The sequence below is a fragment of the Falco peregrinus genome, chromosome 1, assembly GCF_023634155.1.
Source record: "Falco peregrinus isolate bFalPer1 chromosome 1, bFalPer1.pri, whole genome shotgun sequence".
NCBI lineage: Eukaryota > Metazoa > Chordata > Aves > Falconiformes > Falconidae > Falco > Falco peregrinus.
The window spans coordinates 69,472,703-69,491,266 of NC_073721.1; the positions used below are offsets into that span (position 1 = coordinate 69,472,703).

General features: G+C 48.2%; 1 protein-coding gene across 1 annotated transcript in view; it reads left to right on the forward strand.

Annotated features, from left to right (window-relative positions):
* The first annotated feature begins 395 nt into the window (after positions 1 to 395).
* The window catches only part of EGLN3 (egl-9 family hypoxia inducible factor 3), a 31,569-nt gene continuing 13,400 nt past the window's right edge, over positions 396 to 18,564 (forward strand). Inside the window, exon 1 of the mRNA XM_055815767.1 lies at positions 396 to 1,139. Coding sequence (XP_055671742.1) covers positions 783 to 1,139 — 357 coding nt within the window. The 5' untranslated portion in view covers positions 396 to 782. The remainder of the gene's footprint in view (positions 1,140 to 18,564) is intronic.

The window sequence follows — 18,564 nt, forward strand, 5'->3', positions numbered from 1 at the left end:
GGCGGTGTAAGGGGCGGCGGGAGAGCGCCGGGGGGAGCCCATTTACAAACGTCGCTTGGGCCCACGGCGGAGCGGGGCGAGGCGAGGCGAGGCGGGGCACCGGTGCCCCCGGTCCGGCTGCGGGACGGGGCGGCGGGGCCGGGCGGGGAAGGCGGCAGGGCCCGCCGACATGCGAGGGGAGAATTCCTCAATGGCGCTGGCCACGCCCGCTCCCCGGCGAGGCGGGGCCGTAGGCCACACCCTCCAGGCGCACGTGCGGGAGCCCCCGCCGCTTGTTCCTCGCGGGCTGGCCACGCCCCGCGCTGGCCGATTGGCTGTCGGGGCGGGGGTGGGCGGGGCGGGGGCAGGGCGAGGCGCGCCGGGCGGGCTCCACCCACGTGCGGCGGGGCCGCGCGAGCGGGCGGCGGGGCGAGCACACATCCCGCACGTAGCCGGCGCATTAATCAGCGCGGGGCCATCTGCCGCCGCCGTCCATAAATCGGGCGGGGCTCCCGCGCGGCCCTGGGGGTCCCGGCGCTGCGCGGGCGGCGGCATCAGGAGCGGTATCAGGAACGGCAGCAGCAGCAGCAGCAGCTGCTGCAGCAGCAGCAGCGCGGGGTTCTGGCGGCACCGCCGCCCTCAGCAGCGCCGGGCCGGGGAGCCCAGCCCGCCGCGGCGAAAGTTTTGCCTCACCTGGCCCCGCGCGGCGGCGGAGCCCCTGCCCGGCTCGGCCTGGAGCCGGCGGGCATCGCCTCCCGACGCGGGCGCCGGCGGGGCAGCGGTGCGGCCGTCCCCGCCGCGCCATGCCGCTGGGGCACATCATGAGGCTGGACCTGGAGAGAATCGCCCTGGAGTACGTGGTGCCCTGCTTGCACGACATCGGCTTCTGCTACCTGGACAACTTCCTGGGGGAGGTGGTGGGGGACTGCGTGCTGGAGCGGGTGAAGCGGATGCACCGCGACGGGGAGCTGGCCGACGGGCAGCTGGCCGGCCCCAGCCGCGGCGTCGCCAAGCGGCACCTCCGCGGCGACCAGATCAAGTGGATCGGGGGCACAGAGGAGGGCTGCGAGGCCATCAACTTCCTTCTCACGCTGATAGACCGGCTGGTGATGTACTGCGGGAGCCGGCTCGGCAAGTACTACGTGAAGGAGCGATCCAAGGTAAGGGGCCGCGGGGCCCCGGCCCGCCTGCCGGCACCGGCTGCCTCCCGCCTCGCAGCCGCCCGTGGGACCCGGCAGAAAGTTTCCGCGGGCGCCCGCCCACCTCGCGTCCGCGGCCCCGGCAGCCCCGCCGGGCTTGCCCCGCCGCTCCGCTCCCGGTGGCGGGGAGCTGCCCCGGGGACGCCCGCGGCGGGCAGCCGCTCGGTAGACCGTGCCGCCGGCGGCCGTGTGCGGAGAGCTCGCTATAACCGCGGCCGCGGGGCTGCTCCGCCGGTGCCGGCAGCGCTCCGAGGCGGCACGCCGCCGTGCTGGGTCTCCGCCGGCCTCCCCGCCTACCGGCCGCTGGCCGGGCCCTTGCCCGTAGCCCCGTGTGCTACCAGGGATGACTTCGCAGGCGTCCCGGGAGCTCCCGACGGCACCCCGGTTCCCGGCCGTGGGGCCGGAGCCCGGCTGCGCCCCGCGGCTGGCTGCGGAGTAGGGGGGGCCGCTGCGGCGGGGCGAGCCCCGGCGGGGAAGCCAGGCCTTGGCCTTGGCCGTGACCGCCCTTCGGGGGATCGTTTCGGGTGGCGGGGAGAGCTCCCCGCCCGCTCCCCGCACACCCGCGGGCTCGGACCCGCCGACCCGGCCGCTTGCGCCCATTGACAGCGTTAGCCAAAACAGTTTCGATGGTCAACTCCTGCCAGCGTCCTACGGCTGCAGAGGTGATCGGTGCTGCCGGGGTTGGGCGTGCAGCACAAAGTAAGGGATGCTCGGTTTGAGCACGGCAAACTTTTTTTTTTTGTGTGTGTGTGAAGCGTGGAGCTGTTTTTTCTAGGCTGTATTGCTCATAAATGGAGAGGACACTTGTATTATAGGTTTCTGTCCCAGTGAAGTTTATTTGCACTTGTAATGTCATTACTTCAGTTTGGGACGACTTGGCTTTTCTTTCCTTGTCTGTTTTGTGGCGGCAAAGCAGACTGGTTTGGAATTGAGTTTGCCTCATTGTCCTGAATGCTAAAAATGTCCCCGCTTCTTTATTTCTGACTTATAAATTCTATAATATGTAGCACATTTTCAAAGCATTCACTGCTTTAGAGCTATGCCAGGAATGATAAAACTTTTTTTTCAAATAATTACAGAAGTGAAAAGTCAGGCATTTCTTGTGGTCCTAACTTGTACTGAACTAAGGGGATGTGTGAGTGGTACTGAGATATCTCCCCCCCACTCCCCTTCCCCCCAAAACAAAGGAAACAATATGGTGATATTTACCAGTTGCTTGGGAACACCTTAAAACCTGTGCATGCAGCCCCCCCCCCCTCCCCCCCCCCCCCGCCCTTCCACACAGTAGTGGGAATAATAAAAGGTTGAAACATTGCTCCTGGGCTGAGGATCTACTGATCATCAATTCAGTTAAAGCTTGGGTAGATCTGGTTTAAAATGTGGGTAGACTGGATTTCACTTATTCCTGCTGGGAGCCTGGTGTTGGGAGGTATAAATAACCATTCTGCTTTGGCATGGCTTTAAGGTCATCCTAGTTCTTTCTTTGGATGACTTCTGTTTGCCTGATTACTGCTGGAACTGCATTGCTGCATTGCATTGCAGATGACCTTGGGGAGGGAAACAGGGGCTTACATTAAAGCTGGCCTGGAGTAAAAGGAGGCTGTCCCCTGCTTTTACAAGGTATTTGAAGAAAGAGTCAACTGGATGGGTAAAGGCTGTTGGCACCAGCTGGGAAGAAGGGTCTTTTGGAGGGTGACCTTGCAGTGTATAGATGACTTTAAAAACTGAGTTATGGTGTTCTTGCAGTCATTTTTGTACAAATAGTAATAACAGACAAGACAGAACTTGTTTTATAAGTTAGATACCAAGCTACTTGCTACAAAGACTTTTGGCCCTTGTCTTCAGCGTGGAAGACGTCAGATTCTAGATAGCACATGGAACAACAGTTCAGGCCTGAAAGGCACTTGGTATTATTTGTAAAACTAAACGCAGAGAAATTTCCATCATAAATTAATAGTAATCAATGCCTTTATTATAATAAGTACCATGGATATGTGAGGCCCTGGAATAGCAGCTGCTGTCCGTAACTGAGATGTGGGATGCCTTCAGCAGGAAGATTATTTCTGTGACTAACGAGCTGGCTACTGCAGTGCGTGCAGGTTCCTACATCACCTATAGACATTTTCCTTCCACCACTATACCTGCCCATTTTGCTTATCTAAAGTCTTGTGAATGCATGCACAGAAATCCTAAATGTAAATTCAGTGTGTTTTTTATCTGCTACATTATACACATAAATGGATGCCCAGTAAACTTCCACAGCTTAACATTTGGAGGAACGTGGGGTGTTCCTGAGCAACTGGACCAGAACTTCTTACCTGGATGTATGCTATTATAACTTATTGTTTTGGGATATTAGGTATTAGATGGAGCTAAGTGGCCCAAGCAATTTGTTTAAAGTGTAAGCCTTTGGCTACATGGTAACTCTTCTTGTCATGAAAAGGAACCTGTGCAATATCAGCCTCATCATTATTTAGAGGTTTATGCTTTTAAACCAATAGTATGACTTTAATCTTCAGCCCAGGTGTTGGAAAAGCAGGAGAAATTTGCTTTGTAAATGAATTTGTTAGCTTAATGTCTGCTTACTGTGAAGTGCTGCTGCACATTGGTTTTGTAGCTACACAAACATAAGAAGTCAAGAACTATTTTTCTCCAATAAAGGAGTCTTTCATTGTAGCTCCATGAGAGAAATGAGTCAGTTAGGGTTTTGATGTTTCCAAATGAATGTCAACAGCTTTGCAAGGAAGTTAAGATCGCATCAAAGAGAACGGACAGAAGTAAAACTTCACAAGGGTACTGGATACTCTGCGGAGCTGTTGGTTGACACTTGAGGGCTGATAATGAAATGTAACCTTCCATCTCTGCAGACCAGTGATCCAAATCTATCATTGCAGTAAGTCATATTTTAAAATATTAGTTGACATGGTTAAACAATCAAAAATAAGATTCTTCTAAAGGACTCTCTGTCGACAGACAAAGTGTACTGCTTGTTGGCTTCTGCGCTCTCCTCAATGAGAGCTTCCATTTTCTAGTAAAAATAATAAGTCCTTCTCCTTTTCTAGTGAGTAAATGGCTTAAAGATATCACTGAGGCATTGTTGACCTGGGTTCAGTTGTCTTAGAATGAGAAGACTCACGTCCTTGTGCATAGGGAGGCCTGGCTGGCGGACTAGGGTCACTGGCTTTGAGGACCTGTGTCCACTCTGCTGGAGTGCTGATGCTTGGTAGAGAAAAGCTGGTGGGTGGTTGGGGCTGGGAAGCAAAGCTGCCGCTTGGTCTGTGAGGCCAGTCACCTGGAGTGCCCCCAAGTCAGCTGATGCTCCAGGGACCAGGGTGAAAGGGTGATGTGCTGCAGCTTCTGGCTCCTCAGGTCCCAAAGTCCGTCCTTGGGGTTAATTGGTGCTTGAGGGAGTGCCCTGTAGAAAAATCCCTGTATTATAAGTAACTAAAAGCAACAGTGTGTTGGTTTTTTTAAAAAAAGGCAGGAAAATATTCCAGAAGAAAAGCCATTTGAGAAATGTCTCCTTCAAGACATAAGTGCCTTTAAATGCTACTGCGCTTTTTTTTTTTTAATGTAGAAGCTGCAGATGTGCCAGGTACTCTGGAATTTGGGTTATCCATCCCTTTGGCAGGCTCAGATGTTGTAGAGCCTGGGAAGCCCAGGGCCCTGGAAGTCCCCCCTTCAGGGAGGCAGGGGCTGGGGGCTGGCTGGTGTGCGGACATGTGAAAGCTGCGTTTGCAGCGGGATGTCTGGGTAGCTCTTTGGCTGACGAGAGGCTGTGGCAGTTCCCCCTTTCTCATTTTGCCTCTGCCAGAGAAGAGCAGGTCTCCCTGTGGTCAGGCAGGGAACCAGAGCGATGCCGGCAGTGCCTGCTGCCCTGGGCCACGTTGGCTAGGTCAGTGCCTGACGTGCTGCCAGCAGGCTGCATTGGTCCTCAGGGTGAGGGGTGGAAGGTACTTTGAACTGGTGTGGCTGTGCTCCGCAGGGACTCTGCACCCTGGTCCTGACAGGAATGTATCCTACTGTGAGTGACTGGTACCCTCTTGGGTACCATCGTGGGTTGAAATCTATGTCAGGGCTGCCTTTGGGTACCTTGAGCTCGTCTTGCACCTGCTGGGCACCAGTGAGCCCTGCTGGTTAGAAAGTAAGGCAAGAAGTCAGAATCCAAAGAGCTGACCTGTGTTGAAGGAACCCCATGACTGGATGTCTTCAGCTCAGAGCCCAGCTGCTCACATCCAGCATCATGTATGAAGTGAAATGTGTTTGCAATATGAGATTAGTTAGTTTGGAAGTCTCTGTGGGATGCAAACCCTCTTGAAAACTTGCTTCAAAATCTCTGTGTGGGCCTTTCACTATTTTATGGGATGTTTTCTACATCTTCCACTTGTAGCCGTGACACCTGCCTGCTCACCCCACCCTGGTGGGCCCTTTCTGACTGTCACAGCAGAAGCAGGTCTTTTGTGGTGGCACTTCAGCAGACACCCACTAGCCATGAAAACCAGAGCGGGTCCTTCTGCCTACCGCATGAGGGGTGTTCTTAGGTGGATTCTGAAACACGGTCTGTCTAGCAGGCTGTTAGCAAAATTTCTGTTCCTAAGAACTGAAAAAAAAATGCATGAGATGTCACAGGCTTGGGTTGAGTAGTTTTACAGAGTCCCTCATAACTCTGTTAATGAGGTGAAATAGTTTTGCATTTATGTATGAAGAAAGAAAAGTTCTGTTCTATAGCATTCAAATTCTATCTTTTGCAATTAAAGTACAGAGTGAAATGCTGAATTTTCTGATGCGAGTTGTGGATGTAAGGAGCGTGATAACAGAAAACTGGCTATAGAGATGAAGGCAATACTGCCTATAAAAATATACGGGTTTATTATATGTTACAAAGTATTTTTGATACTTGTGTAGCAGCATGCCTTGCAATTAGTTTACAATGGGAGGTCTGATGAATGCCACCATCTAGAAGAAATATGCATAATTTTTCTTTCTTCTAATCAAATGCACATGTTCCGGCATAATGGGTAAGTTCAAATCTGTTCTTCTGGCCGGCTGCCGGCAGAGTCCAGAGCCACTGGAACTGTAAATACAACAGACTAGTCGTTTTATGCTATCAGACTGAGGAATTCAGTGTTGGCACAGATCCTAGAGTGGTTGCTTTGGCTCAGTGTCAAAGCCGATGTTTATATCTGTGTTTGTCAAGCAAGATTAGTTAGCCTGGTTAATTATACACAGGAATGTATAATTTTTACTTGACAATCAGAGCATTAGATGAGTATAAACCTGGGCATATTAGCTCTTGTTTTTGTTCTTCATCAAATTATTTTCAATGACTTTTTGAAACTTTCGAAAGATACTTCTCTGCAAGAGGCACTCAGAATCTTTCAGATTGCCGCTTCACTCAGCAGGGACGGGGTATCGGAGAGACAGGTCAATATTTTACAGGCAGCGATGCACGTATCTGTAAGTGGGTAGCCTCTGTGGAATGGTGTGTGAGCTCATTAGCTGGGTGTCGCAGTTACGAGCAGCTTGAATTCTGTACCTGCTATGTGTCATCACTCTTAAGAACCTGACTGTAGTGCACTTATTCCACAGTAGGCAGTGGGAAAAAAAGTGCTACCTGCAGCGTGTGACACCAGAGCCTCAGGCAGCCAGGTGGCTGCTGTTGGGCCTCCTTTCCCTCTCCTGTGCAGAAGTCTGGAACCACCCAGCGACCTCTCTTCAGCTGCGTTCGGAGCCTGTCCCTGTGCTTTACGGTCGCAGTCACAGAAGGGCAGAAGGTGGCTGATCCCGTATGAGAAGGGAAGTAAGTCTGAGCTCTCAGGCGATGTAAAGAGCCTGTTTATCCTGAGTTTGTGCACGTGTTTGTGGCATTAGGGCAGGTTACTTGACTCTTTTATATTGTCTGCAGTTTTGCAGCCAAGAAGAGCTTAATGAGTCTATTAGTCTCTGGAGCTACACAATGATGGCAAAGCAGTGAAGTTTTTTACAATCTGTCCCATACCGGTAGTGCATTTCCCTCAGTACGTTCTTACGCCTTGCCATGGACTGCTCTGGTACCGCTCCTTCCCAGCACCACTACATCAGCTCTTAAAGCTGGAGACTTGCAGTGGTAGCCCTGCTGGCATGCCTGCCAATATCCCTATTACTTGCAAGCCCTAACTATGTGGCTCTCAGTTTGATTTTGTAGGAGGGGTCATGAAATGTTGGTGTGAGCCTTCTGCAGCTGTGTGGGTGGGGAGGGACACTGTAATAGAGGTGGCATTAGTGCCTCTGGGTGCAGGGAGCGTTTGCCCTTTAGACTGGCAGGGGTGTGTGCAGCATTGCAAGGCACAGTATCTTTGGGAGAGCCACCGGGGAAAATGGCAAGATTCAGAGTTCAGTGCCCCCTCCCACTGAGCCTGCCTTGTGGAAGGGAGGGGAGCTTGTCCTTACTATTAATATTTGTGCACAGACTCTTCCCAAGGTAGTTATTAGTGAATAGTTCAGTTCATTACAGCCCACTGCTAATAACAGTATATGTTTAAATGGAGATGCATTGATGCTCATAACACTGATGCAAGGCAGCATGTACACAGTCAAAGTGAACTTATTTCTTTGCATTAAGGATTCCAGTTGTCTGTGTTAATCCCAGTGTCTTTACTTGATTTCGCAGTAAACTCTTCTTTCTTTGACTTCAGAACTTATCTGGATGGTAGCTCAGTGTAATACAGCCTTACCCTGCATATTGCTTCCTGAGCAATTTGCTTGATGTAGTACGTGGAAGCATCTTCTCCCTTTTTCTCCTATGCTGCACAGATATCTATCTATCTGTCTTTTTCCGGGGTGTGTGTGTGGGGTGATGGTGGTGGTGGATGGTTCAACAGTGTCTGTATTCCCTCAGCACTTCCTTTCAATATGTGGAAGGGTTGGGATAGAGGGAGAAGATAAAACCACAATGACCCAACCATGAATGCATTTTGAATCAGATGAAATCTTGATGTTTGCTGAACAGACTTGAAACACTTGCAAGAGATCAATACTTTTATCAAATGTTTCAAGATAACTCCTACAAAGTCAAAGTACTCTTTAAAATGTGAATATCTAAAAAAAAAAAAAGTGTTTCTCCTGCTCCTGTTTCAATTGGATTCCTGTTGTGTAGGTTAGGGGCAAGTGGTCCTTTGGCACCAGCAGGCCACATCTGCCTTACAGTGGATGGCTTCTGAGAATGAGGAGGTCAGAAAAGGAAGCCTGTGACTAAGTGTTGCTGGTTTTAGACTGATGGAGAAGGGGGATGTGTACATACCAACTTGAGGGAATTTGAAGCCCTGGATTTGATTTATCGTGACTGTAATCCTTCTGTCACAAAGCTGAAGACTGAAACAACGTTGTTAGAAAGCTGCCAGCAACACAAGGCTTCATAAGCTTCTGTGAAAAAGGTTTTATTGGATTAGGAGAGGAGGTCTTGGGTAGAGGTGCTTTGGGAACTCCTTCTGGTACCTGCGCCTAGGGCAGCTGGTGGGCCCTGTGGTGCGCACCAGGGTGAATAACTGATGTGTTGGCACAGAACGTGGTGGGGCTTGACAAAAGATTTTGATTGATGCCTAACATTACATAGCAATTTGTTTTAGACCATAATTTTATTGCTTTGAAAAGAGGTGGCAGGGAGTTGGTCAGAAAAGCAAGGAGAAGGTCCCTAGCTGTTCAGGCAGTGATGTGGAGGCTCATGCCAAGTAGACTATCTCCTACTGCTTAAACTCTTTGCAGGCATGTCGTCCCATCAGCATACTACTCCTGACCATTCCTGCAAGTGATTTGGAGAGAGCTGTAAGCCCCATTTCCCCTCTGACACTCACACACATACATGCATCTGCTATCTCTCAGTGACAGAAAGCTTTTCCCTACAGTCATTTTTCTCTTGTCATTCTGTTTTGATAAGATTAGTAGACAAAGAAACTTAGTGCCACCATGCAAAGCACTTAATAGAAAGCAGTTGATTAAACAAGCTACTTGTTGCTCTGATTTTGCACAAATAAAGTAATGCAAGAGGATTTTGCTGACCATAATGGTTCCATGGAGGCTTATAAATGTTCGTGCCACTGGCCAGCTGATTTAAAATGAATAGTATAAATTGCAGGAGTACAGCGTAGCACGCTATCTGCACAGCCTGGAAACAGCTTGTCCAGAGCTTTGTCAGCTGGAAATGGCAGGGTGGCTGCACCTTTTGCCAAACATTAGGGAATTGCATCCGACTTTGTAGCAAAGATAACAATTTTGAGCCTCATATATCTAGTTCATATGAATCCTTTGGTCACAATAGACTCTTTTTTTATGCTTTCTTTTTGGACCTGAAAATCCAAAGAAGAAATGTGTTTACATTTTTCCTGTCTGTAAGTCATAATAATAATTCATCATTGCTTATGTCATCTTGCACTGTAATTTTTTTATACAAATTGATAAGGCAATTTTTTTTTTTAAAGTTTTGGCCCCAGTTCAGCAATTCACTTAAGTACTTTTTTTGTTTTTAACATCTCTTTCAAATCAATGGGACTGAAGCACATCTTTTGGTACTTGGCTTAGACTACGTTAGGATACGTTTAGAAAACATCAAGGAAAGTTGCAGTGACTTCTTGTGCTGTCTCTGGTATTTGTCTACATTTAGTCTTAAATTTGAATTACGGGTCATCTTTTACACGGTGCCTTGGCAGGGAGCAAGGTCCCTTAGCTGATGGAAATTATAGATAGCAGCTATGATTTGTAACTGACCTTTGCAACTGACTGTCTTGCAGCAAACCTGTCCTATAGCATTATCGGTAGCCATTATTCCAGTCATGCATACAGGGAGATAGATAGGTGCCAGTCAGGGCAGGCTGGGGAACGCAGCCCTGAGTGGGAAAAGCCTGGGATGCGAGGCGCTGTTGGGCAGCGGGCTCCAAGGCTTCGTGCTGGCATCCACTGCCTCCCTGCTGCCCCGAGGCCCCAGAGAGTGAGGAAGGGATCTTGCACACAGCCCCTTGCTGGACCGTGGGGGTAGAAAAAGGATGCAGAACTAGGGGGATCTGGAAGAGGAGACTTAAAGAGGGGAGGGAGAGGGGAAGTGTCAATTAGTCCTCAACTTGCCTCTTCCTAGGTTGTTAAGTCTTAGGGTGTTGTGCTTGCTGCTGAAGACTACAATGTATGACTGCACCTTCCCCTTCTGATTTCCCACAGGGAATCAGGTGGAAGTGGTTTGAGAAGTGGAAAAAGGAGAAGCTTCAGTGTAAATACTCTCACCTCTCCTGCTGTTCAGACATAACAAGCCACAGCATCTGACTAGGTGTGCACAAACAGAATGGGGTCACCCGGGATGTATTGATAACTTTGTTCTTTACAGTATTCACCAATGTTTCCGCTTCCCTACGTTAACTTGTCCTCTGCCTTCCGTTGCCTGCGGCACATATGCGTGGTGCCACAGCAGCAGGCGGGCAGGAAGGGTCGCTGCCTGGTTAACTGCTTTACAGGCTTCCTCTTTGCAGGGGAGCAATGAGAGGGTTTGCGGATGTTGGTCCTCATTGCCAAATTTACTATAATTCAGCATTTGGTGGTGGTCAAAGGCTGACATGTCAAAGTTGTGCATTTTACCATTATATTTCTTGGTGCATAACTTGACATCTAACTGGTGACCTAAAGGCTCGGTGCCAGAGTGACACTGACAGTGATTATTTCTTGGCAAGGATGAAAATGTAGTTGACTTGTGTTTTTTTGTTTCCTTACACTTACCTAAGATGTCTGCAACTGAAACAAATACATTTTTTTTTCTTTCTTTCTTAGTTTACTTTTGTCTTTTGCTGGCAGTCGGTTAAAAACTTGTTTTACAGCTTACAACCAGTAGAAGCTATTGCTGCTAATTGAGCTGTGTTAGTACCATGTCTTGGCTGTGGTTAGGAAAGGCACCAGTTGCACCGATGGTGACCATAGCTATGGGCAGACACAGTACCTACTTCACCCCCACACATAAATATGCATATATACCCCTATAGCTCTGACTTGCCACCATGTATCTTGTGCCACACACCCCTAGTAAAGCCAGCTGTAGCGCCTCAATGGGGGGTTTCTTACCTCCACTCTTTCCACAGCCTGTTGTGCCTGTGCAGCCACCGTCTCTCCTCTCCATCCCAGGCAAGAGGAGAGACAAGGATGAGGGCTGCTTCCTCCGGCTACCCAACTCCCTGGCATCCTGGGAGGGCAGCTCCCGTCCAACCTCCAGCTTGGCTCAGCCTTGGCCACCCCTGCCGTGGCTCCAGTGCATGCTGCTCTTGTCACACTGGCTGCCAGAGAGGAAAGGTTTTGGAGAGGAAGAGGAAAATAGAGGGAACAGAGCCAGAAAGACCACTGCAGGCTTTCTGCATCCTCAGGAAACACCCTGAACCCACACCAGAGAGACCACCTCCCTTCTCAACAGCTGCTGTGCTTCCTGCAAAAGCTACCTTCAATGCTGAAGAGCATTATTACATTAAGACCCGGTCCTGGACTGGGTCTTGAGAAACCTCCCAAGGACTGTTGCCTCACTGAGTTGCAGTGGGAATGGCAAACGGGGTAGGGCTCCCGAGGGGACAGCGGTGATGCAGAGCTGCCGGTGTGGAGGGGGAGCTGGGCAGGGGACCCCTCGGGCGTGGCTGTGTCCCCTGGCCGGAGGTCGGAGCCCCTGGCAGCCGCAGCGGTGCAGCCAGCCTGTAGGGTTGGGCTCTTCTGTCGGCTGGTGGCAGCATAAATCCGTGGGAGAGGCTTAACCAGTGGAAAAAGAAGTGGGAATTCAGCAGCCCCTTCAGGTCTGGAGTCTGATATTGCCCTGCAGCTGGGTTTAAGACCAGGCTTCCATGTCTAGGAGTTAAGAGCTTTTGTGAATAGCTTTAAGGTGTGCAAATGTAAGGCTTGAGCTCAGTTCGTTATGTGCGTGCATGCCTGTGTTTATGCATGGTTGCTTTGTTCAGAGTTGCCTAGTTTCTGTCTACACACACCTTACTGGTGCAAGTACCAACTGTGTAGGTGGTAGGGATGACAGGCATTACAACACTTAATAGGAGGTTTTTTTTTTAGTGATACATTTTATTGCCTAACCTTAGAACAGGTGTATAGTTATTATTACAAAATTGCCTTGAATCTGAGGAGCTTGTTTCCCTTCCTGTGTATACACGTTCATCCCCTTTAATTGCACCCACACTAGAGAGCTTGCACCGTTGTAACGTACACGTGTAGTCAGAGCAGTACAACTTCTCTAAGGCTTTGCCTGCATGTGGTAAAGACTACACATGTTATTTAAGCATAGCAGAAATTATTTCTGATGGTAATTTATTGTGGGTAATCTTAATGAGTTTTATCCATAAATATTCATTTACACAAAATCCTATGCAGGAATGAATGCTCTGTTAACTAGGCAAGGTCCTCTGAAAAGGTGGTGGGGGGTGAGTGAGACAGCTTCCTTCCAGAGTTAACGTCGGAGATAACTGGTCTCACCAATTAGCCTTAATTTGGTGCTACTGCTGTGATAACAAACACTTGAGAACGGTTCATCTCTCTGTGTATGCGGTGCAATAGTGTCACAGCAGCCTCAGAAGCCCAGACAACTCTGACAGTTTTGGAAGGACCCTTGAGGCATATTTGGGGTACCCGCCAAGTGTGACAGCACTAGTCTGAACCCAGCCTGCCTCTGGCAGCAGGGAAACTTTCACTGAGCCAAAGGGGACAAAGAAAAACATCTCCCTGGTGCAGCACTGCCCCTGCCACGGTGGGAGCATGCGAGGCCACGGAAGGTGTCCCAGCCGCTGGCCCCAAGGAGGGGCCGTGTTGGGGCCTCCCTGTCCCCATGGCACATCTGCTTCAGGGTGGTGGCTTGTCACCTCCTGTGCCTGCGGTTGCCCAGGGCTGCCTGCTGTGAGCCTCTGAAGGGGAGTGCTCAGGGCGCGTTAGGGGTGCTGCGTGCCGGCTGTGAGCTGGTGGAAGTCTTGCAGGCAGCGTTGCTCACTCTCCCTGAGCCTGCGGGCTAAAATTAAATAAATAATAATAGAAAAGGGATGTTGGCCAGCTCGGGCAACTCCAACACCAGCAAAACACAGTTTGCCTGTGTTGTGGGTGCGTTGTTAAAGGTCAGGAAATAAGGCCACAAGACCATCAAAATACATAGTTCTTTAAATGTTGCAGGAAATAAAGTGGTGTAATCCTCTGGGTGATTAGTAGCAGAATTGGAAAGGTCTTAACTGCTGACAAAGAATGAAAGGCTGGAACATTTAAAGAACTATGAAATTATCTTTCTACCACACAGATGAGGATATTCCACAGAGGATGTCTGTGCTGGTTACCATGCCTTTATTCCCTGCTGAGAACCTGAACACACAGGGGATGGTCCTTATAGATTTCCTTGATGAGCCTGCACTTACTTATGAATTTGCTTTTCTGCTGGGGTGGCGCTTGTCACCGTGTCCCCTGGGACTCATTACAGGGGACACTTTCTCTATCTGCATTGATTGCTTGGGATGCTTTCTTGTTAGTGCAGCTCGTCCAGGTTTGGCTCTTGAGGGAGAGGAGGGGACTGAAAGAGTTTTCTGGGTGATGAAAGAGGGCTTCAAGAACAGGCAAAAATAATGCTAAAATTTAATCAAACAGAGTATATTTTTTTAAAAAAAGTGTGGGCAATAAGCATGTGTGCTCAGGCGTGCAGCAGGAGGGGGAGGGAGACCAGTAAGAACCAGAACAGAGAAGCACTTTGAGCGTCTGTGTGCTGCAGGCGTGGGTTTCCCCCTCTTCCCTCCACAGCGTCTGTGAAGTGCACTCTGGAGCAAAGTTTGCGTTTGATCGCCGATCGCCTCACGCTCCGCACGTAGCACTGTCGTTAAGCCATCATCTCACTGGCCCCAAGCCAGGGCTCAGTGGCGCAGGGGCGGGAGGTCTTTCTAAACTGAAACAGCCTTTATTGATACATTGATGCACTGCGCATGTTTACAGCTGCTAATTGGAGACTTAATTTGAATATCCTTGACTGAACTAATTCACTGGCAATAGCCTTTTAAATTTCAGGTCCTGCTGCGATGGCATGCCTGCTCTTCACAGCACACTAATCTCTTCTGAAACTGTATTGTCTCTGTGTGCATGCAAGGCACAACAACCGAGTAATGTTGCAGCCTAAAATGCAGTGTTAGGTCAGAGGAGGATGTAAAATAAAAATCTTACCTGATTTTACCATTGCAGGAGATCAGAGAAGCACTGGGGAACTGGAGAAAAGCGTTAATTGACATACATGCAGAAATATGTAGATTAATTAAACGTACAAGGAAGAAGGTTAATCCTTTTAACTATTAGAAGAAACAAAGATGCTCGCCGCAAAGACGGTTGCGATCCTATGGTAATTCTGGATTGGTTTCCTTCAACTTCAGCCTCTGGGCACGGCCAAGATGAAATGGAATACTGAACATGGAGAATTTGGTTGGTGATCTGAAAACAAGAGGTGGTTTTTTACTGGCCTTTAAAAAAACAGATGCAATGTAGACAGTATACAGTGGCAGATGAACGCCTGGCACTCTTCTTGCCCAGGAAACCCCATGGGAGGCTGGAGAACTCCCTTTTTGCCCAGGAAATCCCAAGGAATGCTGGAGAACTCCCTTGGTCAGGTTCCTTCACAGCTTCCTGAATTGCCTCTTCACTTCAGGATCCCAGAGATCCCCTTCGCATTAGGATCCAGCAACAGGGACAGCTCAACAAAACTCTCCACTGCCTCCAAAGCTTGGTTCGCAAATGCTCCCTGTTCTCTTGGCAGTCGCATACCACCGACACGAGGCATGGCTGTTCCATGCCTTCCCACTTCACAGCAGCACTGCCCTGGCAGCCAGCTTGAAATTGAAGGGCATCCAGATTTATCTCTAAGTGGGTGTTCTGCTAAGAAAAGAAATAAGTCACAGGCTGAAGCTGTCCTTCATGTTAATGGGACTCTTCAGGCCATGAACTAAATTTTGTTGCCAATCATTAGAAAAGCTTCCTAAGCCCCATCACAGATTCATTTAATAGGGAGCTCATTTTTAATGTAGTATCAATCTGTGATTTAGCTTCCTTACAGACAGATTCCATAAGATTTGAAAGCTTATTATGGGCTCCTTGAGCTACCACTAGATAACATGCCAGTCATCAACAGCTGTGTGGCATGGAGATAATTCATAAAAAGATCTTTCATGGGTAGTTTTTTGTTTCTACCCTTAGTTCTAGAAGATTTTTAATAAGCAGGAGCAGTTTTCTACTAACCAGTATCTTTCCATATCTTTCCTGCAGATGAGAGCAGTAGCCTTTCCCACAATTCCCACTCTCAGGCTGTTCCTCAAAAAAATTCTCCAAAGTGTGCCTCTCTGTACCTGGAAACAATAATCAAGCTGCAGTGGTACATACGAATAATCAAATAGAATAAAAAGGGCGAGACGAGATTTGCAGTTCTTGGAAGATCTGAATTGGATGATCAAGGTCGCGTACATGCAGGGAGAAGCAAGTACCAGACCACCTGGCTAAAATGCTATCCATGGAAACATGGGTTTTGTACACTTATAAGTACTTGCCCAGCAGGAGGGTATTGTTAGAAAGAGGTGGTACTGGGCACTGCAGAAACAGCATTGTGTTCCTGAGAACTTTTGAGCATGACTGTATCTTTACTTGTGTGGCTGCATCTCTGGCCATAGAAACGCCTTCTCCTTTCCCCTAAAATTTTCAGGGTTACTGATACAATACAAGAGCAAGAAGCAAAATTAGCTGTGATCGTCGCAATCTAGTGTAGTGCTTCAGAGATGAGTCACCTGCTGGTACAGGGTCCTATCAGTCTTTCATATCTTGTTTGCCATGGCTCATTTGGCCCTTCAGCAGACAGCTGTCACCTGCATCCAAGGTACCGTCCTTGCGTGGGTCTGTTCCTGCAAGCTAATGAAGGAAGTGTTCAGCAAACTCTGCTTGTGGCTGAGTTTGCGGAGTTTGATCTGCTTTGTATTTCATGAAAGACAGTAACTGCCCCAGGGTTTCTATTGTTACTTCTGTTGGCTTTTTTGCTTTTTAGATGCCTTCCATATGGCTTCAGTTTAGACCTCTGTATGAAGATGAAAGTTGAAGTGGAAAGGTGCAGGTGTCTTGCCCTGCCAAATTCTAGCACTTTCCCCAGTGTTTCTTAATGTCTAGGTACAAACTCCTTCCTTATGTAACTCTTCCCCTCTCTTGCCTCCACCTCTGAGCAAGAAGCTGATCAAAGAGGGTGGAGGTGGCTAGGTTTAGCTCTGTAACAGCTGCTTGTTTGAAGACTGATAACCAGGTTATAGAGGAAGAAAATGAAGTACTGGTTTCTCATGCATTCTCACTGCTATAGTAGCCCACTTCATGTTTTGTGTGACTGAAATGAGCAGGGTTTTACCCCTGCTTGGAATTGGTGGCTCCCTTTCCAACAGGCGTGTTTGTGTGTGCTGATGTCTCTGATTTTTTTTTTTGCTGTTTTAACATAATTTTCTTCTCTCTGTTCCCTCCCATCTCCACAGAGTATTAAATTAGACCAACCTTCCTAGGTCATGCTTCAGTGTAGCAGTTGAGCGTTTTAACTTTTTCATTAATTCAAACAAACTAATATTTAATAATGTTCATGAATATTTTATACTTAACCATTATAAGCTACATAGTAGAAAACACTTGGGCACAATTGGGTGCAACAAGAAAGTACTTAAACACCCCGTTGTGCCTGTGTGTCAGACAAGCCTCAACTGAGAATCTCTTGTCTTTGATCGTGAAATGTCAGACTGCTCATGTTCTTTTATTGTAGAGCATGCTGTGTGCCTTTCCCTTTCTGGCTGTACAGACTGTGCGTGTCTGCAAACTAAAATCAGGTTGAGCATGATATATGCTCAGACCTACATCAATCAGGTGAATCCTTGTAGTCCTCATTTCCTAAAGTCTGGTCAAGTGTGGTTTTTTGTTTGTTTTGTTTGTTTGAGCTCAAGTTCAGGACTGAGAACCACATCTTGGACTGAGATTTGGGAAACTTGGGAGTGTGCAGCAAAATAAATGTATTTGAAAGCTGCAGTGGTTAGACCACCATTAATTCTTAATACCATTGTTTTCTAGACAACCATGACAGTGATATTATAGATCAGTGTTGCCTTGTGTCTGTGTAGTACCTGCCTTTCATCTAACAGACTTTACAAATTTCTGAATTTAACTGCTTGATGTACAAGCTGTACGCAGAGATGATCTACACCAGGGTTCAAAAGTAGGAGCTGTGCAATAATATATAGGACAAATCAGGTACAGAAGGTGGAAAAGCATATTGTGGAGTCTTTAGCTTAATCTGGAAGGGCAGTTGGTGTTGGCAGGGTAGAGTTACAGAGGTCAAAGTTTCCTCTGCTGGTTGCTAAGGTCATACTAGTTCTGAGAGGAAAATACAGGATCAGTATAGGGTTTCAATACCACCTATACGGTCTGCACTAGGAGTACACTGGGGCCCTGGCTTACTGCTAGTAGGCACGGAGAGCATCTCCTGACCTGCTGCCATCACTGCTTCCTGTTAAGCACTGTTCATTTCCACTTAGGAGCATCTGCTAGCTGAGGTATTCTCTGAAGCGTTTTGTTCCAAGTATCAGTCTACTCCAGCACTGCTTATTTTATGAAATACAGCAGAATGATGCCGCACAGCATGGTCCTGGCTATCAGCTAAAAGGATTTGTTTTTCCGCTTGCTAGAGGCACTAGGAGGCAAGGAAAATTCCTCTCTAAGGAACTGTTGTTTTTTATCCACCTCCAAACTTTGCTGGTGTCTTGCAGTTTGACTTGCAGATTTCTCTGGCTGACTTGAGTGTAATACTTAAAAACTGAATGATGAATAACTTATTTTTGCAAGCTTCCGTGCAGCGCTGAATTTACTGATGATTCTTGGTTCCTTACTAAAGCTGGTAATTACTGCTTGTTTAACTGGTAGTTGATTTGCACCCTCTTGGGAAACCTCACGTCTCTGAAAATGACAGTGCAGAAACTGCAGTCTTGATTTGCTTTACATTTTCCAAGTTTTGTAGGGTTTAATTTATGACTGTTGACTAGACCACCAGAGCATTGGTCTTCAAACTATGGGGGTATGTGCGACTGCAAAGGCATGCATCTGTGTATCAGAATTTTTGACTGTTCAGCTGTTTAAGACTACTTTTTTTTTTTAACTTATAATGGGGGTGGTGGTGTTGCTGAGCTTGCTCTTGAGTGCTTACACTAGGAAATTAAGCCAACTAACAGCCATTGTAATGGGTTGTATTGTGAGGAAGAGAAAAGTTATGTACATTCCTGCTTCCTACTGCCTGCTATAGCTAGTTTAAGTTTGGAGCTGGTTAATGAAGGGAGGTGCTTCCAAAACCAGAGTGTGCTCTTCTGGGAACAATAGTTGAAAG